This window comes from Antechinus flavipes, chromosome 1 (genome assembly GCF_016432865.1).
Source record: "Antechinus flavipes isolate AdamAnt ecotype Samford, QLD, Australia chromosome 1, AdamAnt_v2, whole genome shotgun sequence".
NCBI lineage: Eukaryota > Metazoa > Chordata > Mammalia > Dasyuromorphia > Dasyuridae > Antechinus > Antechinus flavipes.
The window spans coordinates 507,370,147-507,396,336 of NC_067398.1; the positions used below are offsets into that span (position 1 = coordinate 507,370,147).

Consider the following 26,190-nt stretch of genomic DNA (forward strand, 5'->3'; position numbering starts at 1 on the left):
TTTTTTAAGGTGTCATGGACTGAGAATCTCATATTTGCTATTTTTCTCATGGTAAAATAATTTTAAAGTATAAATTTTGAAATAATACTTTTTTTTACAATTAAAATAAAAAAGGATTTTTAAAAATTACTGTTATGTAGTGCTAAGAGAAAAAAAACACCTCCAAAGAACCCAATGTATTTTCCAACACCCCAAGTAATTCTTAAAAAAATAAAGTGGTAAGAGAAATTTTCCTGTAACAATATAATACTAGTATCAGATAATTTTAGGTACCTTGACTTCAGGGCCATTGGGAGAGAGGTACAGGACTGTGGCAAGACACAAAATGTCATTCATCCTTTCCCAACCCACCTCCCCATTTTTTAAAATGTGAAACAAGGTTAAACTATATGGCAGCTTTAAATGAGAAATAAGTCAAAAAAAGAACAATTTGAAGGTGTATGGAAAGGCCTTTACCTTCCCACCTTTATTCTATAATTGATGCTACCAAGATGCTACTATTTGCTGCCAAGGAGATGATAGTATAGCCAGTCCTTGATTCACCCTATCTAAGGCATAGGCATGTCTCATCACTCTACCTTTACCACCATGGTGTAGTAGAAAAGTTGATGGCTTTTTAAATTCAAACAAACATTTATCTCCCTACTTTCTATCTCTCTACTTCCTTATCTAAAAAATGACATTGAGTTGCTGATCTTAGAGACCCTAGGCTAATTTTAAGAATCTATACCTTTTAAATCTTTTCCTTATTATTAATTTCCTGAAGAAAAAAGTCTTCTATAATAGTTACTTTCAAATACTTTAAAAATTTTTACATAGAGAGGAATATGATTCAATATAATAGAAACCTTCACCTCAACTAGTACAGAAAATAATACTCACTAGTATCATAGTTATAATCTAATTAAATTCCAAAACCATTTTAAAAATTCAGTTTCATTTTATTTTTAGTTCAAAATTTCCTCCCTTCCTCTCCCCTGCCCACTAAAAAGGCAAGAAATAACAAAATTCATTACAAATATTTTTTTTATTTTATTTTTTTTTAAATTTTTTATTTAATAATTACATTATATTGACACTCGTTTCTCTTCCGATTTTTTCCCCCTCCCTCCCTCCACCCCCTCCCCTAGATGGCAAGCAGTCCTTTATATGTTGGATATGTTGCAGTATATCCTAGATACAATATATGTTTGCAGAGCCGAACAGTTCTTTTGTTGCGTAGGGAGAATTGGATTCAGAAGGTATAAATAATCCGGGAAGAAAAACAAAAATGCAGATAGTTTACATTCGTTTCCCAGTGTTCTTTCTTTGGGTCCGTCATTTATCAATTGAAACTCAGGTCTCTTTGTCAAAGAAATCCACTTCCATCAAAATATGTCCTCATACAATATCGTTGTCGAAGTGTATAATGATCTCCTGGTTCTGCTCATTTCACTTAGCATCAGTTCATGTAAGTCTCGCCAGTCCTCTCTGTATTCATCCTGCTGGTCATTTCTTACAGAACAATAATATTCCATAACATTCATATACCACAATTTACCCAGCCATTCTCCAATTGATGGGCATCCATTCATTTTCCAGTTTCTAGCCACTACAAACAGGGCTGCTACAAACATTTTGGCACATACAGGTCCCTTTCCCTTCTTTAGTATTTCTTTGGGATATAAGCCCAATAGAAACACTGCTGGATCAAAGGGTATGCACAATTTGATAATTTTTTGGGCATAATTCCAGATTGCTCTCCAGAATGGTTGGCTTCGTTCACAACTCCACCAACAATGCATTAGTGTCCCAGTTTTCCCGCATCCCCTCCAACATTCATCATTATTTTTTCCTGTCATCTTAGCCAATCTGACAGGTGTGTAGTGGTATCTCAGAGTTGTCTTAATTTGCATTTCTCTGATCAATAATGATTTGGAACACTCTTTCATATGAGTGGTAATAGTTTCAATCTCATCCTCTGAAAATTGTCTGTTCATATCCTTTGACCATTTATCAATTGGAGAATGGCTTGATTTCTTATAAATTTGAGTCAGTTCTCTATATATTTTGGAAATGAGGCCTTTATCAGAACCTTTAACTGTGAAAATGTTTTCCCAGTTTGTTGCTTCCCTTCTAATCTTGTTTGCATTAGTTTTATTTGTACAAAGGCTTTTTAATTTGATGTAATCGAAATTTTCTATTCTGTGATCAGTAATGGTCTCTAGTTCATCTTTGGTCACAAATTTCTTTCTCCTCCACAAGTCTGAGAGATAAACTATTCTATGTTCCTCCAATTTATTTATAGTCTCGTTCTTTATGCCTAGGTCATAGACCCATTTTGATCTTATCTTGGTATATGGTGTTAAGTGTGGGTCCATGCCTAATTTCTGCCATACTAATTTCCAATTATCCCAGCAGTTTTTATCAAATAATGAATTCTTTTCCCAGAAGTTAGGGGCTTTGGGTTTGTCAAACACTAGATTGCTATAATTGACTATTCTGTCTTGTGAGCCTAGCCTTTTCCACTGATCCACTAATCTATTTCTTAGCCAATACCAAATGGTTTTGGTGACTGCTGCTTTATAATATAATTTTAGATCAGGTACAGCTAGGCCACCTTCATTTGATTTTTTTTTCATTAATTCCCTTGAGATTCTCGACTTTTTATTGTTCCATATGAATTTTGTTGTTATTTTTTCTAGATCAATAAAATATTTTCTTGGAAGTCTGATTGGTATAGCACTAAATAAATAGATTAGTTTAGGGAGTATTGTCATCTTTATTATGTTCGCTCGGCCGATCCAAGAGCACTTAATATTTTTCCAATTATTTAAGTCTGACTTTATTTGTGTGGAGACTTTTTTATAATTTTGCTCATATAATTCCTGACTTTCTTTGGTAGATAGATTCCCAAATATTTTATGGTATCAACAGTTATTCTGAATGGAATTTCTCTTTGTATCTCTTGCTGTTGGGTTTTGTTGGTGATGTATAAAAATGCTGAGGATTTATGGGGATTTATTTTGTAGCCAGCTACTTTGCTAAAATTATGAATTATTTCCAATAGCTTTTTGGTAGAATCTCTGGGGTTCTCTAGGTATACCATCATATCATCTGCAAAGAGTGATAGTTTGGTTTCCTCATTGCCTACTCTAATTCCTTTTATATCTTTCTCGACTCTTATTGCCGAGGCTAGTGTTTCTAATACGATATTAAATAATAATGGTGATAGTGGGCAACCTTGCTTCACTCCAGATCTTACTGGGAAAGGTTCCAGTTTTTCCCCATTGCATATGATGCTTACTGATGGTTTTAAATATATGCTCCTGACTATTTTAAGGAAAAGTCCATTTATTCCTATGCTCTCAAGTGTTTTTATTAGGAATGGATGTTGGATTTTATCAAATGCTTTTTCTGCATCTATTGAGATGATCATGTGGTTTTTGTTTGTTTGGTTATTGATATAGTCAATTATGCTAATAGTTTTCCTAATATTGAACCAGCCCTGCATTCCTGGTATAAATCCTACTTGGTCATAGTGTATTATCCTGGTGACAATTTTCTGTAATCTTTTTGCTAATATTTTATTTAAGATTTTAGCATCAATATTCATTAGGGAGATTGGTCTATAATTTTCTTTCTCTGTTTTCAGCCTACCTGGTTTAGGTATCAGTACCATATCTGTGTCATAAAAGGAGTTTGGTAGGACTCCTTCAATCCCTATTTTTTCAAATAGTTTATATAACATTGGAGTTAATTGTTCTTTAAATGTTTGGTAGAATTCACATGTAAATCCATCTGGTCCTGGGGATTTTTTCTTAGGGAGTTGATTGATAGTTTGTTCTATTTCTTTTTCTGAGATGGGACTGTTTAGGATATTTACTTCTTCCTCTGTTAGTTTGGGCAAGCTGTATTTTTGGAGGTATTTTTCTATTTCATTTAAGTTGTCGAATTTATTGGCATAAAGTTGGGCAAAGTAACTCCTAATTATTGCTCTAATTTCCTCTTCGTTAGTGGTGAGTTCTCCCTTTTCATTTTTAAGACTAACAATTTGATTTTCCTCTTTCCTTTTTTTAATCAGATTTACTAAGGGTTTGTCTATTTTGTTGGTTTTTTCATAGAACCAACTCTTAGTTTTATTAATCAATTCAATAGTTTTTTTACTTTCAATTTTATTGATCTCACCTTTTACTTTTAGAATTTCAAGTTTAGTGTTTGACTGGGGGTTTTTAATTTGTTCCTTTTCTAGCATTTTTAATTGCAAACCCAATTCATTGACCTTCTCTTTCTCTATTTTATACAAATAGGCCTCTAGAGATATGAAATTTCCCCTTATTACCGCTTTGGCTGCATCCCATACATTTTGGTATGATGTCTCATTATTATCGTTTTCTTGGGTGAAGTTATTAATTATGTCTATGATTTGCTGTTTCACCCAATCATTCTTTAGTATGAGATTATTTAGTTTCCAATTATTTTTTGGTCTACTTCCCCCTGCTTTTTTGTTGAATGTAATTTTCATTGCATCGTGGTCTGAAAAGGATGCATTTACTATTTCTGCCTTACTACATTTGAGTTTGAGGTTTTTATGTCCTAATATATGGTCAATTTTTGTATAGGTTCCATGAACTGCTGAAAAGAAAGTGTATTCCTTTCTGTCTCCATTACATTTTCTCCAGAGATCTATCATATCTAACTTTTCTAGTATTCTATTTACCTCTTTGACTTCTTTCTTATTTATTTTGTGGTTTGATTTATCTAATTCTGAGAGTGCAAGGTTAAGATCTCCCACTATTATAGTTTTACTGTCTATTTCTTCTTTCAGCTCTCTTAGTTTCTCTTTTAAGAATTTAGATGCTACCCCACTTGGTGCATATATGTTTAATATAGATAGTGCTTCATTATCCATGCTACCCTTTAGCAAGATATAGTGTCCTCCTTATCTCTTTTAATTAGGTCAATTTTTGCTTTAGCTTGATCTGAGATCAGGATGGCTACCCCTGCTTTTTTGACTTCACCTGAAGCATAGTAGATTTTGCTCCAACCTTTTACCTTAACCTGCATGTATCTCCCCGCTTCAGGTGTGTTTCCTGTAAACAACATATTGTAGGATTCTGGCTTTTAATCCATTCTGCTAACCGCTTCCTCTTTATGGGGGAGTTTAACCCCGTTCACGTTTATGGTTAGAATGACCAATTCTGTATTACTTGCCATCTTGTTAAACCCGGTTTATGCTTTCCTCCCTTCTTTCCCCTTTCCCCCCTTCCAAGTCTCACAGCCCTCCCTTTTTAGTGTCCCTCCCCCCGCCTTAGAGTTCCTCCCCCTATCTTACCCCTTTCCCTCCCAGTTCCCGTATTCCCTTCCGCTTAGCTTATTCCTTCCCTTTCCACTTTTCCCTTCTCACTTTTCAATGAGATGGGAGAAGTTTCACCATAGATTGAATGTGTCTTAAGATTTTTCACTTAAAGCCAATTCTGAAGGCAGTAAGATACCCACTATATTCATCCCCCTCCATTCTTTCTCTCAGATATAATAGGTTTCCTATGCCTCTTCATGAGATGTACTACCCCCACTTTACCCTTTTTCTGGTACAATGTCCTTTCCACATCAATTTCTAGAACAAGGTATACATGTATTCTTTATACATCTATATAGTCAAAATATAGTTCCCAAGATTAATCTTTACCTTTTTAGATTTCTCTTGAGTTCTATATTTGTAGATCAAACTTTTTGTTAAGTTCTGGTTTTTTCATCAGAAATAGATGAAATTCGCTTACTTCGTTGAATGTCCATCTTCTTCCCTGGAAAAAGATGCTCATTCTCGCTGGGTAAGTTATTTTTGGTTGCATACCAAGTTCCTTAGCCTTTCGGAATATCATATTCCAGGCCCTTCGATCTTTTAATGTGGATGCTGCCAGATCCTGGGTGATCCTTATTGTGGCTCCTTGATACTTGAATTGGGTTTTTCTAGCCGCTTGCAATATTTTTTCTTTCATCTGAGGGTTCTGGCATTTGGCCACTATATTCCTTGGTGTTTTGATTTTAGGATCCCTTTCAGTGGGTGATCGATGAATCCTTTCAATGTTTATTTTTTCCTCTGTTCCTATGACTTCTGGGCAGTTCTCTTTGATAATTTCCTGGAAGACAGTGTCCAGGCTCTTTTTTTCATCATGTTTTTCTGGGAGTCCAATGATTCTCAGATTGTCTCTCCTGGATCTGTTTTCCAGGTCTGTTGTCTTCCCCAGAAGGTATTTCACATTTTTCTCCATTGTTTGATTTTTTTGGATTTGCTTGACTGATTCTTCTTGTCTCCTCGAGTCATTCAATTCCACTTGTTCAATTCTGATTTTCAGTGAAGTATTCTCTTCACTCACTTTTTTAAAATCTTTCTCTAATTGTCCAATTGAGTTCTTTTGTTCTGTGGAATTTTTTTCCATTTCGCCAATTTTGTTTTTTAGAGAGCTGTTTTCTGTTTCCAATTCACTAATCCTATTTTTCAAGGATTTTACTTCTTTATCCACTCTCTCTTTAACTTTCTCCAGGCTCTTTTGCCAAGCCTCCCTCTCCTTTTCCCAAGCCTCACTCTGCTTTCCCCATTTTTCTTCTAGCTCCCTTGTGAGAGCCTTTTTAATCACTTCTATGAGGTTCATCTGTGCTGAGGAACAGACGATCTCCTCCTTTGGGGATTCACCTGGAGACTGCCTGTTTTTAGTCTCCTCAGGATTTAGAGTCTGCTCTCTATCTGTATAGAAGCTGTCAAGGGTTAAAGTCCTCTTCAGCTTCTTGCTCATTCTGTCTATTAATCAGAGACAAACTACCAAAGAAAAACAGAAAAAACTGGAGTCTTTCTTTGGGGGGGGGGGGGGGGCTGGGTGTGTTATCGAGCTTCCTCTACAGACTGCAGGGGGCAGCAGTGAGGCACTAGCAGGACTGTGCTGCGCCTGCGCTCTGAGATCCCAAAGCGTGCTGAGTCACTGAGGGGGGGGAAGGGGGGGGCGGCCAGGTCCTGAGAGACTCCAGCTGTTTGGGGTTGTATTCTTCAGCCCCGGTGTTTTTAGCTTCTCTGCTGGGCTGTTGACTTGCTGCCGGAGGAAAGTATCCAAACCTATAGCGAAGCTCTCCCCGCAGAGACGGCTACGATCACTCTCCACCCCCTCTCCAGTCTGCTCCTGTGCCCTCACTGCCGCTGCCCGCCGCCTGCGCCCGATCTAAAACCGCCCCAGCCCTCCAGTAAAGACAGACCTTTCTTGGCGGATCTCAAGGATGGCTTCTCTTGGTAACTATTTGTGGGTTTTTTTTCAGTCAAGCATTGATTCAGAGGCTTGTAATGAAATGGATAGTGAGAGAAAGCGTGGAGCTTATGCAGCTGTGAGCCTCCTCTCCGCCATCTTAACCGGAAGTCCCCCATTACAAATATTTTTAGTCATACAAAACAAATTTCTGCACTAAGCTCTAGCCTCCTCTGTTTGCAAGGGGGAAAAAAAGGCAAGAAAATGAGGAAAAAACACATATTTCTATCCGCACCCAAAATCTATCAGTTTTTTGTTTTGTTTTGTTTTGGTTTTTTGCTGAGGAAATTGGGGTTAAATGATTTATTCAGAGTCACACTGCTAGAAAGTATTAACTGTCTGAGATCAGATTTGAACTCAAGTCCTCCTGACTTCAAGGCTGGTGCTCCACCTAGCTGCCCTGGTCTGTCAGTTCTTTACCTAGAGATGGAAGATATGTTTCATAACAAGTCCTTTGCAATTATGTTTGGTTATGGTGTTGATCAGAGTTACTAATTCTTTCAAAGTTTATTATCTTTATGATATTGTTTTTACTGTCTACAGTGTTATCCTGGTTCTATTCACGTTACTCTGCATCATTTTATATAAATTTTCCCATGTTTTTCCTGAAATCATTCTCTTTATCATTTCTTACAGCATAATAGTACTCCATCACATTTGTATATTATGACTGGCTCAGTCATTCATCAATTTTCAATTCGTTGCTATTGTAAAAAGAACTGCCATAAATATTTTTGTCCATATAGGTTATTTTCTCTCTTTTTGATATCTTTTAGAGTATACATCTGAAATACTATTGCTGGGTCAAAAAGCATGAGCAATTTTGGAGACACGGTTGCAAACTGCTTTCCAGAATGGCTGAAATAGTTCACAAATGTACTAGCTATGCGTTAGTATGCCTACTTTTTCACATCCTTTCTAGAAAATGTCATTTTTTTAATCTTAGCCGATATGATGAGTATGAAGTAGTACTTCAGAGTTTTTTCATTTTAAATTTCTCTAATTATTAGTGATTTAGGGTCTTTTTCCCACAAAGCTATATATAACTTTGATTTCTTTCTTTGAAAATTGCCTATTCACACTCTTTGTTTATTTGAACATTAAGGAATGGCTCCCATTCTTGTAATTTTGACTCAATTCCCTATATATTTTAGAAACCAATTTTTACCAAGGAAAAATTGATGTAAAGATTTTGTTCCCTCAGCTTCCCACTTTCCTTTTAATTTTATCTATATTGGGGAGGGGATAAAATTATTTTTAATTTTAGATAATCACAATTATCCATTTTATTTCCTCTAAACCTTTCTATCTCTTGTTTGATTATAAAGCTTTTCTCTATTCATAGAGTTTATGGATAATTTCTTTCATGCTCTACTAGTCTGCTTAACAGCCCTGGGAGATTGATATTGTTATTGTCCCCACTTTACAGATGAGGAAACTGAGACAAACAGAGATAAAATGACTTGCTCAGGGTTATACAACTAGGAAGGTCTTTCTGACTCCAGGTCTATCCACTATATCATCTAGCTGCCTGTCTCATCTTCCTCATTTTACAGAAAAGGAAACTGAGGCCCATGAAATGAAAGATTTTGCCCATGGTCCTCTGATTCTAAATCCAGTGCCACTTTATCCTGCTGTCATCTTTTTAATACTCTTTGACTTTGACTGTGAGAATGTCAGAGGAAACAGACCCAGCCCATGTCTTCATCCCTATCCAAATAAGAGACAAAGTAACCTTCCTCAAACTGGAGGATATAGAGTGTTTTGCCATTTAATGATCCTAGATCTCATACTTGTTGGTATGCAGGTCCCTAGACCAGATAATAGGCAGGCAGGTAGCAGTATACCCCAATAGAATAAGGCTGGTCCAGGGACACATATAATGGTATTAGGATTGTGAGAGATTGTGCATGGGATTTGGTAGATATCTGAATGGATGGATATGATGCAAATATGGGAGCACATTTTTTTTTCCTTCTCATCAGCAGCCCCCAAAAAGATCATCTTAGAGGAGAAGAAATTCCCTCTGGAATATTTATGTCCTGGGGAATGGAAGTTGTTCTCTTGTTGCCCCAAACCTACGTTGATTCCCTGAGTCTGTGACATAGTTTTTGTAACTTCTACTCTATGTGCTCCACAAGCAAAGGCCTCATGAACCCAAAGAAAGAATAGGACATTAGAAGGCAAAATTTAAATACCTCTCACAGAATACAGCAACCCCACCCCAAGTATAATAGCTGATATGTATATAGCATTTGTCTGTGTTATCCCATTTGATCTTTCCACAACCTTATAAGATAGGTACAAAAGGTGTGATTATCTTTATTTCACAGAAAAAGACAAGGAAGGTCAGGGATATTAAAAAACCTGCCTGGTAGCTTGCCAGTCTCTTGATTGAATCCAGTATTTCTTTTTGCTAGATTACCACATTTGAATAAGTTCAGCCAAATCAAAATTAGGATATTTTTCTTCATTTGCCACCAGTATCTCTGGCTGGTTTCATCATTGCCACCAAAACTATCACACATCATCACTCTTCCATAAACTCATCATCAGGAAGGTTATCATTAAGATTGCTTCAGCTTTAATTAATTAAGGGATTGGAGGATAGAACAAAAAATTCCTGTCACACCATCCTTTTATAAAGGTTCAAAATCTCAGCTATCCCTTCATTTTCCAATAGCTATTCTGCTTGATTTTGACTCCATTACCATCATGTTTCCATGTTCCCTTCCCTTTTCAACATTCTTTTGTGTATTGTAGACATATTGAATTGTAAGTTTTTTGAAGACAGAGACTTTTTCTTATTTGTGTCCCCTGTGCTTATGTGCCTGACACATAGTAGGCACTTAATAAATGTTTAGTATATTGTATGTGTACTTGTAAACATACATTTTCTTGCTTTAACTTGTACACTATCTGATATTCCAGGGACTGCTCCCCAGAAATCTGGCGTTCTTTCTTTTGTCATATGTGGGCAGATGCTCTTCAATCCTGTGTGCTAAACAGCATCCCTTTCAGTGCCATGGTATCAAAATAATGGCTTGAAAAGGAATGAATGTTTGGTTGAACTGCCTGAACAAATTAGGAACATAGCCAAAATAAAAGATGAAAATTAAAAATTCCAAAAAGGCAACCTGTGTAGGGGGAAAAATATCATATGGCATATGAATAGGAACATAGCTAATCTTTTATTTCAAATTATGAGAAAAATATACAACACAGCATATGAAACTTAAGAAAATTATATTTTAAAATCTATTGGGATAAACAAAATGTTAAACATCTGGAGCAGAAATATGAAAAATTAGGATGTGGTGCACGTTTAGATCCAAGGTATGCAGATCTAGTGATAGTGACTTACACTAACCACTTCTTATTTGAGACAATAATACTGAGATCATATAAGTAGGTTCTCAGATTTTAAAGAAAATACATAGCGCAGCATATATTATATAAAATAACCATGAGACATGAATGATATTAATAAAATCAACCTGACTCAATGTGCAAAAATATAATTTCAATGTCTATGGACAGCATTTTAGTCTAATGGATGCTTATGTTGATTGCCTATCCAACTTTCCAAGCTTATCTCCCTTTATACTATTATTAAAAATTTTTGTTCAACTCATTCTGGTAATATTATTCTAAAAAAAAAAGAAAAGAAAAGAAAAAAAGAAAGGAAGGAAGGAAAAGAAAACTTTGGTGACAATCTATAATGACATATCAATGGGTGGGATAGCAAGCACTTTGTGGTTGAAGAGATGTGCATTTCTGTCATAATGGGGAAGGGTTGTGCGTAGAATGGAAACAGTTTGGTATCTGGCTGCCAATTACATTTCTCATCCCCAGAAGAAAAAAAAATAAAATCAAGCAAAATCTGCTCCAGCTCTGAGAATTTAACAGATCTATTGATTATCAACATTTTTAAAAAATCTATTTTAGAATTTGTTTAACCTTCTCAGAGACTATTGGTTGCTCAGATCTAGGGGGGAGAAGGGGTTCTGATATTTTTGCTTTAATTTCTTGGTACTGGTCAAAAACATTAAAAAAAAAGTCATACATAAGATGGCATAAGATGACAATGAGAGAAGTATGAACAAGTGACAGCTTTTGCTTTTCACACTGCTCCCTCCAATAGGTAAATATCACAAGGCCATCCAGAAAAGGGAAGTTCAATAGCAGTCTGATGATGGGAGAGAACTGTACTTACTTAAATTCTCAATAACTTTGTTAAAATATGACTAAAAATTTCAGTGTGGGAACTGATAGGAAGGCAGGAAGAAAGAAAGAGAAAGGAAAGAAGGAAGGAAGGAGAGAGAGAGAAAGATAGGGAAAGAGAGAGAGAGAAAGAAAGAAGGAAGGAAGAAGGAAAGAAGGAAAGAAGGAAAGAGAGAGAAAGAAAGAAAGAAAGAAAGAAAGAAAGAAAGAAAGAAAGAAAGAAAGAAAGAAAGAAAAGAAAGAAGGAAGGAAGGAAGGAAGGAAGAAGGAAGGAAGGAAGGAAGGAAGGAAGGAAGGAAGGAAGGAAGGAAGGAAGGAAGGAAGGAAGAAAGAAAGATTATAGTGATTTCGGGAGATTTTCATTTTAGCAGCCCATTGTGCCCTACACTTCCCCACAAAGAATAAGGCTAATATGTAATCTTCCAAATTCACATAAGCCCCAGTTGATGTGGAACCTAGGTGAAATAACCACCATACTTGGTGGTATTTGTGTTTGATGCTAGGGGAACTCTTCACACCAGGCAAGGCCAGCAGCAATCCTGTGCTAGCTGGTCAGGCACAGAAATACCAAGGACAAATTGACCAGCAGTTAAAGTGCCAGTTCCCCAGGATTTTCCTCAGCTCCCTTCTCCTAATGGGTCTCCAAAATTATGTATAAAAGTCTAGGTTACTTAACTTTTTTATATACATTATATACTTAACTTTTTTTTTTCCACAAAGAGAAAGGCTTTCTAGAGCAGGTGTTATGAATTAAACCTTTGTTACATATGTGTCTCTTAGATATGTGCCTCACTACTATTATGGTCTAAATTTTGTATTAACTATATTTATCATGTTACCTGTGAGAAGTAGTGAAAGTTATCATCATTGCTGTCTTCTTCTCCTCTTCCCTGCCTCACCATTTCTGATCCCTCTCTCTCTACTTGGGGTGCCATATCCTTACATATTAATGCTCTGTCCAGAGGAATATAATTTTGGTTTGCTTATATTTTATAAGATTTTGGAATTTGGGGACTAGATATTTTACAAATTTTTATTCATTTATTTTTCCCCAAAAAGCTGGGACCATTTACTTTTTATCCTGTAGTTTTTTAATTTATAATTTCTTGAAATATAGCTCTGAAAAAAAGACTTTAAAAAAAAACCACTTTATTGTTCTGTAAGAAATGACCAGCAGGATGATTTCAGAAAGGCCAGGAGAGACTTACATGAACTAATGCTGAATGAAATGAGCAAGACCAGGAGGACATTATGAAGAAGGGACCCCAAACTCAAAATTCTCCTTGGACTCTGCCTCAGTGAGGAACCCCACCTGAGGGAAACAAGGTAAACAATTTCATTATGTTTGTGTTTGATGCTAGGCAGGATTGGTTCAATCCTGAGCTAAAAGAATTCCAACCCTATTCAATTAAAGAAACTCATTCAATTCTACTCAAATTCCAGCTCAAGTTTGTAGATATAGCCAGCTTGGGACTCCACCCATTAACCCCCTTCAGTTTGTAGCCAAAGCTCCTATTATAAAAGAACCAATCTCAAATCCTCTCTTGGCAGAGGTTCTAAACATGCCATCCAATGCCATGCTAGGCTACGCCATGCTTTGCCAAGGAAGCCTCTGCCCCCTGGAATAATATTCTTTTCAGTGCTTCCCTCTTTTTATCCTTACCTATTTCCCTAATGAGACTTTATGCTTCTCTGTCAAGATTTCTAACCTTACTTCCCAATCCCTATAATAAACCTCTTTTATCAATCTAGGTTTTCGGATTTGTAAATCCCCTGCATCACCAGAAGGGGCTTCCCCAAACTCTCTACTCTTGTGCCAAATCCCAAGGGGGTGCAGGGGAGCCAAACCTCTTCATTTGGTTCCCTGAACCCCAAACTTGCCGCTAGACCTTATCATTTAACTCCCTGACCACCAGAAACCCTTATCTCATTTTGGTTCCCTAAATCTAGACCTCATCATTTGGTTACCTACTAAAGGGAATCCCAAAACCTAAACCTCATCATATTTTTGGTTTCCGTACCAGGAGCCCCCCAAACTAGGCTTCACCTCATCAATTATATACTTCAATTATATATATGATCAATTCTGATGAACATGGCTCTCTTCAATAATGAGATGAACCAAATCAGTTCCATTTGTTCAATAATGAAGAGAATCAGCTATACCCAGTGAAAGAACTTTGGGAAATGAGTATGAACCACAACATAGCATTTCCACTCCCTCTGTTTTTGTCCACTTGCATTTTTTATTTTCTTCTCAGGTTATTTATACCTTATGTCTAAGTCCAATTTTTCTTGTGCAGCAAAATAACTGTATGTATATGTATACATATATTGCATTTAACATATACTTTAACATATTTAACATGTATGGGTCTATCTGCCATCTAGGGGAGAGGGCTTGGGGAAGGAGGGGAAAAGTTGGAACTGAAGGTTTTACAAGGGTCAATGATGAAAAATTACCCATGAATATATTTTGTAAATAAAAAGCTATAATAAAAAAAATTATCATTCAAATGGATCTACTTGACTATGCTTACAAATCCAAATCACTCTGACTTTCATTGAATGGCTAATAAAATGTGACTCATTATTTAGGTTTTGATGGCTTAGAATGAATACAAATGGCAATTGTTTTCTATTCTAGCAGAAACTTTGAGAGTCTTTCCAGATGGATATTTTTGTGATGGTAAACTAAGCTATCTTTTGTCTCAATTCTTACCTAGCCCTTAGTTACTGAATGGGCTATGCCTCAGACAAACTGAGACTTGGGGGAGACCTCAATTTAGAAAGGTCAAGGTTACCTACTGCATCCTGGGCCATCACAGTTCATCTTGATTTTTATGTTGAGACTGACTGGACTTCGATGACTCTGAAGGAAAGAATGAGATTGATGACTTTGTGCAGCTCTGCTGCATTTAAATTCAACTTATGTGCAAGTCAAGACATCATCCTTACGATGTCATTGGTCTTTTTCAGGAACAAAAAATGAACAACATGCACCACCTCTGTGGCAATCTGGAGAAGCCTATGGACCCATAATGGCAATCTGGAAAAATTATGGATTCCTTCCCAGAACAATGTTTTAAAATATGTAACAAGGTTGTCCTCCATATGTAGCATGGAGATATCATTGTATGTCTCAAAGTGAGACTTCAGTTCCTGCCAGTAAGAGAAGCAATAGGTTAAGGCCAGAAGTTTGGCCTCTCTGCTCTCCTCAGAAAGAGGAGAATTGTATTTATCTGTTATCTTACATATTAGTGAATAAAGTTTTGAAGCTAAACCTCTGATCACTTTTCATTAATGGGGAAAAGTTGGACCCTGAGATTTTTATCCGAGGTTTGGCTCCATTCTCACCAAATATTAACTTCATAATGAATATACACATAGCAAATAGCAAAGACCTGCATTTTCCAAGTCAATAGCAAAACACAAATCAGAGAAAGCATAAATATGAAAAAATATACCAGAAAATAAAGAATGAATTTATTCTCCCATTAGAAATGAGGTAACTCAGTTCTCTATCTCTTCCAATGGGGAAATTCCCCATAGTATCTTGTGTAAGTACTCTGTAGAAAGAGACATAATTAAGACTACTAACTTTTCCCATGTCAGCTTCTCCCCAGAGTCTTATTCTCCCTTTAGCAGTTTAGAGAAGGGTTGGAATCATCCAACCTCTCTCCTGAAGCGGGAAGTTAGAAGTGTATGTAGTAACTGAAGAGACTGAAGAACTATTCTCTCTCCCACTTACCAGCACCATCCCACCCCTCAGTGGTCCACCCTGGGAGAGAAGATTATCTCCATCAATGAGGAGAGAGTCCCGTTTCAATGAGTTTTGTTACTTGGTTACAAATGAAAAAAGTGAAATACCTAGGCTTACATGGAAAGCCATTGGTTAGTGGAAAAGATGTAATTTTTCCCTCCCACAACTTCATGGACCACCCTATTACCTTTAATCTGTCCATAGACCCCCAGTTAAGAATCCCTGATCTAAGAGAGAATCTGGATTCACATACTCTTTCTTCCTTTGTTTCCACAGTCTTCTTCACCAATCCAATTTTCACTGAGGAGAAAAAAATCTATATCTTTAAGAGAAAACAAATGATCATTCTCTTCCAAACACATCCCACTCTTTTGACTATTTATATCAGTCAGAGTTTGTGGTCAGCAGTTTTATCAAACAATTGCAATAGCATAGACCTGAAAAAGATCAACAAGAAATATAGGCTTAGATGCTTGCTATCCTTTGACAAGCAATTGGGTATCTACCCCTTCCTCATTGAGCAGAAGGGAATCAGGAAGTAAATTGTCTGACAGTTAAATGGAGAACAGGTGACTAAACGCCCATTAAAAACAAAGAGGAGATGCAAGAGTTTCAATTCCCATCAAGTCTAACCCAAACATGCCCATAAGAATTTCAGTAATCTCTGGCTACTCCTCATGGCTCCAGGTGTCCCCCCATGTCAGCAAGGAAGTCATAAATGAGGGTTATACTTCCCTTGAACCCTTCCAAGATTACTTCCCAATTGGTTCAGTTACTCTTAAGAAAGATAGATATTGAGGAAATCAAATTATCATTTTTTGCAGATGATATGATGATATACTTAGAGAATCCTAGAGAATCAACTAAAAAACTACTAGAAACAACTCACAACTTTAGCAAAGTTGCAGAATACAAAATAAATGTGCATAAATCATCAGCATTTTTATATATTATCAACAAAGTCCAGCAACACGAGATACAAAGAGAAATTCCATTTAAAGTAACTGTAGATAAAATATTTGGGGATTTACCTACCAAGGCAAAGTCAGGGCCTATATGAACACAATTACAAAACATTTTCCACATAAATAAAGTCAGATCTAATAAACTAGCAAAATATCAAGTACTCATGGGTAAATCAACCAAATATAATAAAAATGGCAATACTACCTAAATTAATCTACTTATTCAATGCTATACTGATGAGATTCGGCACAGAGCAGGAAGCTGTGGGAACCCCATTCTGGTTGGTGCGGGTCCTTCATAAATGAATTTACAAACCTGAAAAGTTAAACTGGCAAAAGAAGTTTATTATTAGAACTAAGAGGTCAGCTTTTGTAGGCTGACTTCCTTAGTGGCAGGTCCAGACAGAGAAGTAAAGACCTAGCAGAGAAATCCTCTAGCAGAGAAAGTGAATAGGGTCCTGTTAGGGAAATAGATGAGAGAGATAAAAAGGGGGTAAGGCTGAAAAGAGAATGTCTTTTCAGTGGGCAGAGGGTTGCTGCTATGCCAAGGGGAGAGAGAGAGGTTCCTTGGCATGATTAGGTCCTCTGCAAGGGACTGAGCTGAAGGAAGCTTGTCTTGGTGGGGGCTGGGAGAAGTTTGAGCTGGAATCAGAATAGAGAATCATGGAATTGTATGAGTGTCCCTGGACTAATCTCCAACTCAATAGAGTTGAATAGAAATCTTGGTCTCCAGCTCTGGTTAAGTAGGAGCGGTCCTGGACTCAACTAGTCCCACCCAGATAACAGAATGAAACCATCTTTTCTTGATTCCCTGGGGTGGGTCTCTCAAGGGAGAGCTTTTTTGAGTGAGTTTCCCAAGCTTTCCCCACAAAGCCCAAGAGAGAGAGTGAGAGTTTTGGGGTTCCCCTCATCAATACCAATCAAACATCCTAGAAATTATTTTACAGAGCTAGAAAAAATAATAACAAAGCTCATCTGGAAGAACAAAAGGTCAAGAATTTCAAGAGAATTAATGAAACAAAATGCAAATGAAAGTGACCTAGCTGTACCAAACCTGAAACTGATGAGGGGAGCCCCAAAACACTCTCTCTCTCTGACTTTGGGGGTTTGTAAATCCATTTATGAAGGACCCACACCTACCAGAAGGGGGTTCCCACAACTACCTGCCCTGTGCCAAACCTCATCATTTGGTTCACTGACCAGGAATCAAGGGGAGCTGAACCTCATCAAAACTATATTATAAAGCAGCAGTCATCAAAACCATTTGGTACTGAATAAGAAATAGAATAGTCGATCAGTAGAATAGATTAGATTCACAGGACAAAATAGTCAATGACTATAGTAATCTAGTATTTGACTAACCCAAAGACCTCAGCTTTTAAGATAAGAACTATTTGACAAAAACTGCTGAGAAAATTGGAAATGAGTATGGAAGAAACTAAGCATTGACCCATATCTAACACCCTATACCAAGATAAGGTAGAAATAGGTTCATGTTTTAGACATAAAGAGTGATATTATAAGCAAATTAGAAGAACAAAGGTTAGTTTACCTCTTAGATCTATGGAGATCTGTGGCCAATGAAGAACTGGAATACATTATTGAATACAAAATGGATAATTTTTATTATATTATGTTAAAAAGATTTTGTACAAACCAAACCAATGCAGACAAGATTAGAAGGGAAACAATAAACTGGGAAAAAATTTTTACATTCAAGAGTTCTGATCAAGGTCTCATTTCTACAATATATAGAGAACTGACTCAAATTTATAAGAATTCAAGCCATTCTCCAATTGATAAATGGTCAAATGTTACGAACCGACAATTTTCAGATGAAGAAATTAAAATCATTTCTAATCACACAAAAAGGTGCTTTATCACTATTGATCAGAGAAATGCAAATTAAGACAATTCTAAGATAGCAATACATATCTTAGAATGGCTAAGATGACAAAAAAAATTAATGATGAATGTTGGAGAGGATGTAGGAAAACTGGGACACTAATACATTGTTGGTGAAGTTGTAAACTGATCTAAACATCCTGGAGAGCAATTTGGAACTATGCCCAAAGAGTTATCAAATTGTGCAACCCCTTTGATCCAGTAGTGTCTCTACTGGACTTATATCTTAAAGAGATCATAAAGGAGGGAAAGGGACCCACATGTGCAAAAATGTTTGTGGCAGCCCTTTTTGTAGTGGCCAGAAACTGGGAACTGAGTGGATGCCCATCAGTTGCAGAATAGCTATATAAGTTATAGTATAAGAATGTTATGGAATATCATTATTCTATAAGAAACAATCAGCAGGATGATTTCAGAGAAGCCTGAAGAGACTTACATGAACTAATGCTAAAGTGAAATGAGCAGAACCATATCATTGTACATGGCAACAGCAAGATTATATAATGATCAATTCTGATGGAGGCGACTCTCTTCAACAATGGGATGATTGAGGCCAGTTCCAATGATCTTGTGATGAAGAGAGCCATCTGAAACCAGAGAGATAACTGTAGGAACTGAGTGTAAATTACAACATAATATTTTCACTCTTTTTGTTGTTGTTTGCTTGCATTTTATTTTCTTTTTCATTTTTTCCCTTTTTGATCTGATTTTTCTTGTACAGCATGATAATTATGGAAACACATATAGAAAAACTACATATGTTTAACATATATTGGATTGTCATCTAGGGAAAGGGCTGGGTGAAGGGAAGGGAAAAAAATTGGAACACAAGGTTTTGCAAGGGTGAATGCTGAAAATTATCCATGCATGTTTTGAAAATAAAAAGGTTTTATTAAAAAAGAAGAAAAATGGATATTGAGTCCTGTTCTGTTTGTCAGCCACATCTTTTTCCAATACCAAAGTCAGTGTCATGATTTCTTGGGGGGGGGGGGATTCAGAGTAAAAGCACAGCAAAAGTTACAAGCACATCAATGGAAATGTTATAATGTCAAAAACTCTAGATTTAGCATCAAAAAAGCTTAGTTTGAGTCTTGGTTTTCCCATTTATTATTTATTCCAACTTTGTGAAGTCAACCTTGTGGGGTTTCAGTTTCTTCAACTGTAAAATGAAATGACGGATTTTATCATTGCAAAGGTTCTTTCATTTCTAACATTCTATGACTCAAATGAGCAGCTACTCAGTGAATAGACTGCTAGTCCTGGAATCAGGAGAATCTGAGTTCAATTTCAGAACTGAGTGTCTGAGACACTCATTAGCTGTGTAATCCTGGGCAATTCATTTTACCCTGTTTGATTCAGTTTCCCCATCTGTAAAATGAACTGGAGAGGGAAATGGCAAGCTACTCATTTTGCCAAAAGAAAACAAAAAAAAAAAAAAAAAAAAAAAAAAAAAAAAACAAACAAACAAACAAAAAACTCCAAATAGGGTCATGAAGAGTAGACCCAACAATAAAAGATCTTAAAAAAAAAACTCCAAATAGGGTCATGAAGAGTAGACCCAACCAAAAAAAAAAATAAATAAATCTATAGAGAAAAAAAGGGAGACAAGCATTTAAATGTACACTATCTTATCTTCATTTTACATTTGAGGGTAAGGTTGAGTGATTTATTCAGGGTCACACACCTAGGAAGTGTTTGAGGCTAGATTTAAACTTAAGTCTTCCTAACTCCAACTTTAGGACTTTGTCCATTGCTCTACTAACTGACTCATAAGGAAGATGCTACATTTTAGGCTTTGAGTTCTGGAATCATGCCATTAGCAGCTTTCTAGTTATGACAGTCATTGTTATACACTTAAATGGATACAATGTAAGGTCTAAGACTTTCTTTACTAGTATTTCTTCCTTTTTTGGGTCAACAAATATCCTGAAAATTTCTGCATTCATTTTTGGGGGACAAAGACAAATGATAGAATTATACTTCCTAAGAGCCAGAAGAAGCTTTAAGAGACAAAATTTAAGATATTTGCAAACATTAAAAGGACTGATAGTTTAAAAACTATTTAAAGGAACCCTCCAATAAGGGAAATTATCAGTTTCCTAATTTATCTTTCCTATAAATCAATATTTTCATACATCAAACTTGTTTAAAATATATATGCCATATATTTCCAAACACAAGAGTCTAAATATAGCCCAAAGAGTTGAAATTCAGTTGGTAACTTAATCATTCTTCGAAAATGTGCCAGGTCACATCATATTTAGAACTCAATGTTCTCAAATGTTTTGTTTATGAAGTGAATTTGCTAAACAGATACAGGGTAATAAATTAACAAAGATAGGTCTTTTTGTATCCTAGGATCTTCAAACAGAAATGATTCTAGCCCAAGATTTTCAAACTTTTGTGGCATCTCAACAACTATCATTGATTTTATAACATCTGACATAATAATACCTCCCAAATAATACTGACTGGCATTTGTGAGATATTTATGGAGATAAAAACAAACATTATCTAATTTGATCCTCAATACAACACTAGGGTAGGCAATATAAACATTATATTCATTGTATACCTGAGAAAATTGAGGTCCAGAGAGGTTAAGTCCTTGATCAAATCAATAATGTTAAGGTTGGAGTTATGCTGTCCAGACATCTGATTTAATGTCAACGAACTACCTTTCATATCAAATTGGTACCTTCCAGAAGTATATACAAAGAGGGTATCAAAAGTCTTAGTGTCAAAGTACACAATAGAGACTCAATAGAATGAGCCTCTATTAGATTCTTTGTATTTATCTTTGTAGCTTCAGCTCTTAGGGACAAAGAATAGATCTGAGATCTGATGGATAAAGAAAACTTCTGGATGAGGATATTTTCCCTACCAGTACAAATGAATAATATCTGAAAATCATGGTTTTATAAGGTTACTTGCCATCCCTGAAAGGTTTCCAAAGTCAAAATGCCAGTATTCATCAAATTGCCCAGTGTCAAAGTGCTATATTCCTCAGAGGTCTTGAAAATTAGGTCCTCCTGAATTTGACAGGTTTCTTGTTTGATGGCATGCCAAGCTTTTCTTTTTGGCATATGATAGGCAGGCTAAAAAATGATTGCTGAATTGAACTGAAAAGATGGAGATATAAGAAACAGAGACAGTGAATGAAAGAGGAAGAGAAGAAAGAGAAGGGAGAAAGGGGAGGAAAAAAGAGGTGAAGGAGGAGAAGGAGGAGAAGGAGAAAAAGGAGAAGGAGGAGAAAGAAGAGAAAAAGGAGGAGGAGGAGGAAGAGAAAGAGGAGAAGGAAGAGGAAGAAGAGAAGGAAGAGGAGGGGGAGAAAGAAGAAGAGAAGAAGGAGGAAGAGGAGGAAGAAGAGGAAGAGGAAGAGAAGGAGGAGGAAGAAGAAGGCAAGGAAAAGGAGGAGGAAGAGCAGGGAAAGAAGAATAAGAGGAGAAGGAAGAGGAAGAGGAGAAGTAGTAGTTTGGGAGAGGGTGAGGTAGGAGAAAAGACAGAATTTTGCAAGACTGAGAGGAACGGGACCAAACAGAAAAAAGAGAGATGAGAAAAGAGAAAGTAAATAGAGAAAGAGAGGAGGTAGAGAGGGAGAGAAGAAAACAGAGACAGAGACACACAGAGAGGAAGAGATGAGAGAAGAGGAGAACAAAGTGCCCGAGGGAGGAGGAGGAAAAAGAAGAGAAGGAGGAAAGAGGGAGGGATGAAGAGGAAAAGGAATAGGAGGAAGGGGAGGAAGAGCAGGGAGAGAAGTGGAAAGAGCAGGGGAGGAAAGAAGAGGGAGGAGAAGGGGGAAAGGAGAAGGGGAAAAGGAGGAAGGGGGAAAGGGAGGAGTAGACGGTGGAAGAAAGGAGAGGAGGAGAGCAAAGAGGAGGGAGACCAGGAGGAAGGAGGAGGAGAAGGAAAAGGAGGAAGGAGGAGAAGGAAAAGAAGGAAGGAGAAAAAAAAAGAGGAGAGAGGAGAAGGAGGAGGGAAAGAAGGGAAAAAAGAAGAGAAGGAGGAAGAGGAGGAGGGGGAGGAGAGAAGAAGGGGGAAGAAGAGGAAGAGGGAAGAGGAAATCCTGGAGCAGAAGGAAGGAAGGAGAAGGGAGGAAGAAGAGAAGAGAGAGGAAGAGAATAGAAGAGGAGGAGGAAGGAGAGGAAGAGAATAGAAGAGGAGGAGGAAGGAAAGGAAGAGAATAGAAGAGGAGAAAAAAGAAAACAAAAAAGGAAGACGGGAGAAAGGAAGGAAGGGAAAAAGAAGTAGAGCACACTACAAAGTATATCGCAGCTTCAGGGTGAGTGCCCTCCTCTCAGCTCGGGTTCAAGCCTGGTCCTCCCTGCCACTGGGGGGCGCGAGCTGTCCACTCTTGTCGGCTCCCCGCCTGGGCCGAGCCCCTCCCGCCCGCTCCCGCTGCTCAACGGCCCGCCCCCCCCCCCCTCCCCGCGCCCCTCCCGCGGGCTCGTCCCCCTTCCTGCCCCTCCTCGTCCGGGATGTTGCTGCCGCTGCTGCGGAATAGCTGCTTCCCTTCTTCCTCTCCCGGCGGCGGCGGCGGCGGCGACGCGGAGTCAGGGAACCGGCCGGTGGGGCAGCTGCTGCTCGGAGCCCGTGGGGCGGCGGAGGCGGACGAAGCCGGGAACCACGAGCCGGGGGCCAACCCCCAGCGGCGGCGGCAGGAGGAGGAGGAGGCGGCGGGGCCGGAGGCCGGGGGCCGGGCCCGAGGGGCGCCTCCTCCAGGGAGCGGGCCGCGGGCGGAGCGGGAGCCGTATGTGTCCATGGATCGGGGGGCCGCGCTGCAGAGGCGAGGCGGAGGCCTGAGCGGGGGCGTCTCGGCCGCCGGCTCCCCGGCGCTGTCGGGCGGCCAGGCCCGCCGGAGGAAGCAGCCGCCCCGGCCGGCCGATTTTAAGCTGCAGGTCATCATCATAGGTTCCCGGGGCGTAGGTAAGACCAGCCTGATGGAACGCTTCACCGACGACACCTTTTGCGAGGCCTGCAAGTCCACCGTGGGTAAGCGCCGAGCTCGCCTCGAGAGCTGGGGCACTGAGGGCGCATGGGCTGAGGACTACTGGGAGACATGGGGAAGGGCCGAGACAGGCGCCGGGAAAGGGGACTGGGCCTCAGGGGGGACCCTTTGGGAAGGGAATACAACGGAGGAGAGGACCGAGAAGGCCCCCCCTCTCCCCGGTTCGTGAGAGACCTGGGATCCCTTCCCCCACCCTCGAGGCGAAGATGGGGACCCCGGCTCCTGGGGGCGGCCCCAAGTGCCTCCCTTCCCTCGTGTCCCGCCCCCAGCCCTTGACTGTCCTGGGTCTCCCCTCTCCACATAGTTCCTCCTCAGCTTCTGCTCGCCCCTTCCCCACTTTCCCAGAGTTGACCTCATTTGTCCAAGCGTCCTTGAGCTTTTCTCCTTCCCCAACACTTTCTAAGTACTCCGAAGGGAATGCCCCTTACCTTCAGCCCAACACAGAAAGTGGGTACCCTGAGCCGAGGAGCTTCTCTGGGAAACTTCAGCTACTTCCTACTCGAGATCCCTTTCTTTCTTTCTTTTCTTTTCTTTTTTTTTCTTTTTGCATACGGCTATTTTTCATAATCAGCTTCCCCATACACCTGCCTCTTGGTTCTTTTCCATACTTGTGTATGTTCATCATTCCACAAAAATACCTCCCTTCTTTTATCCTTCTCCAAATTGATTTATTTCTTAGATACCTCTCTGGATGATCTGCTCCCTTAAGACCCTCTTTATTTGCATTTGTTTAGATTCAGCTGTCCCAAGCCGTAGCTGTGTCGTTCTCATTTGAAACTCCTGACAGTCTTATGTTACTTCGGAGGAGGGAGGGGGAGCGGTGTTGGGGGGGAGTCACTTGATACTTCGGGGTGGGACTCAGGCAGGCATGTTGTGAAATTGAAGATAAAGATAACATTCACCTGCTGGGGCACGCGCAGTGGGCTTTCATAAGTTTGTAAGTGACAAAGGTCTATCAAGTTTATCTCTAGCAAAATTTTCCCCTCAGCTTTTGAGCAAAAAAAAAAAAACCTCCCTGAAAGGAACAATATTATGGTAAAACTGGGTATCTATTTATGAGCTACTGATAGGGAGGGCGTAGTGAAATTTGAAATGCTTTTAAAAACTCAATAAGGAAATGGATGAGGATATCAGAATAGTGCAAGTTTGTTAATAAACAGTATGTTGACGAGCACATGATAAAAGACCAAATTTTGTATTCTGTTTCACTCACTGAATTCTGATAATTTATTAATATGTAAATGACCACCCAGGTAGATGGTAATATAACTGTATCAGTATGATCTGATATCAGATCAGAAAGTGAAATTGCCCTGCCTCAATAAAACTAAAATTGAAGGGAAAATTTATGAAAGGAGGTAAATTTATTTATAGTGAGAATACACTGGAGTTCACAGCATTTTATTTGTAACTTAGTTCTGAAAAGAACTTTGAAGAATAACCTGTCATATTGTAATTGAAGAAATTACTTTGTTTTGTCTGGTTATCAATAATTGTCTTTGTGAAAAATCCGATAAAGCTAATCTGGTGGCACCTGAACTGGTGTATATATAATCTAAATAAAGAATAACAGGAATAGTAGAGGATTTTATTACATAGTCATAGACTGGTGGTTCTTTAAAAAGGCAATCACCTTGAATCTTTTGCTTTTAGGGATATCCTTAGGAATGTCCAGGAAAGTGTGTATTCAGTTTTAGATTTTAACTTTTAGAAGATAACTTTTGTAAAGCCAGTGTTGTAAGATTCTGAAAGTTCTATTTAATTTGAAAACTTATGTCATTTCTTTTTTGTGATTTTATTTTGGAAGTTTATGATTTAAAAAAAAAATCAGTGCCTAACATTAAAGGACAGAACGTGTAGATAATTAGTGATTATAAAGCTGTTCTTCATTGCTGAATATTTTTAGTGCTAGTTTTTGTTAAAGGTATATTACACAGATTTTTAAGATGAGTGTTAATTTTTAAGATTTTAAATTGCAATCCAATAAGACCCCATATTTTATATATTTTAAAAATCTAAATTTCTGGTTTAAAAGACCATACATATTATAGATAAATAGAGATATTTTGCAATTTTGTTTTCCTTATTGCTATTTTGAAGCAGTTCTTTGTAGAAGTGTTTTGATCTTTTCTCCCATTTCCTTTTTTTCTTTCTAAGAGCTTCTTTGACACTTATTTGCTTAAAAGTCTGATTTGGCTGCAAATAAGTTGCAGATTTTTTTGGTGAGAATGATAAAAATATTATCTAATGAGATTTATTAATCTTTTTTGAGATTCAATAAACAATGACAAGTTTGCAAGTTTCTTTCTTAATTTTGAGAGTCATCCTTAAATACATAAGAAGTTTAGCACCTATAATTTCATCCTTAAATTTACACTCATGTACACTTGGATAAAGACAACAATTATTAATAAGTCACCTTGATGCTACTGCTGTGCTAGAACTGCCTGAATTGTGGTTACCCCAAAGTATGATATTATCTGATTAATTCAGACCTACCATGACTTGGGTCCTTTTGCTAAGTACACAGAAACATCCTGTGACACTTTGGCTTCAAGGTTTACAAGAAGGAAAACTTATATACTAATTGTAACCAACAGTTTGGTTACATTGGAGGTTAGAGGAAAGGGTGGATGGAACTACTTGTGGAAGAGAAATAATATGAACTGGGCTTTGCTAGAGGAGTTGTACTTAAAGCATGATAAGGAAGGAATTTGGTGTAGAGAAAATATGGTAAAGCAGGACTTTGCGCAAATAGATTAGCTAAATTGTAGGTCTCCCATAGGGCAATTGTTAAGTGAAACTGTAGCATCTTACATGCTAAGAGAAGGCATTGGGAGTTTCATCTTGTGGGCATTGAGGAGTCATGGAATCTTCAAGATGATATGTTAGGAAAGTTGGAAAAAAATTTAGGAAATTTACATTAATTCCAGGGGGAAATAGTGGTAATTGAAAGGAACATGCATATGAGAGAAATTTCAAAAACAGTTGCTAATCAGTCATTAAAGATTTATTAAATGCTTACTATGGGACAGACACTATGCTAAAGGATGA

At 37.9% G+C, this 26,190-nt stretch overlaps 1 protein-coding gene across 1 annotated transcript in view; it reads left to right on the forward strand.

Moving 5' to 3' along the window:
* The first annotated feature begins 22,584 nt into the window (after positions 1-22,584).
* Positions 22,585-26,190, forward strand: part of RAB12 (RAB12, member RAS oncogene family) — a 44,677-nt gene continuing 41,071 nt past the window's right edge. Inside the window, exon 1 of the mRNA XM_051970438.1 lies at positions 22,585-23,120. Coding sequence (XP_051826398.1) covers positions 22,607-23,120 — 514 coding nt within the window. The 5' untranslated portion in view covers positions 22,585-22,606. The remainder of the gene's footprint in view (positions 23,121-26,190) is intronic.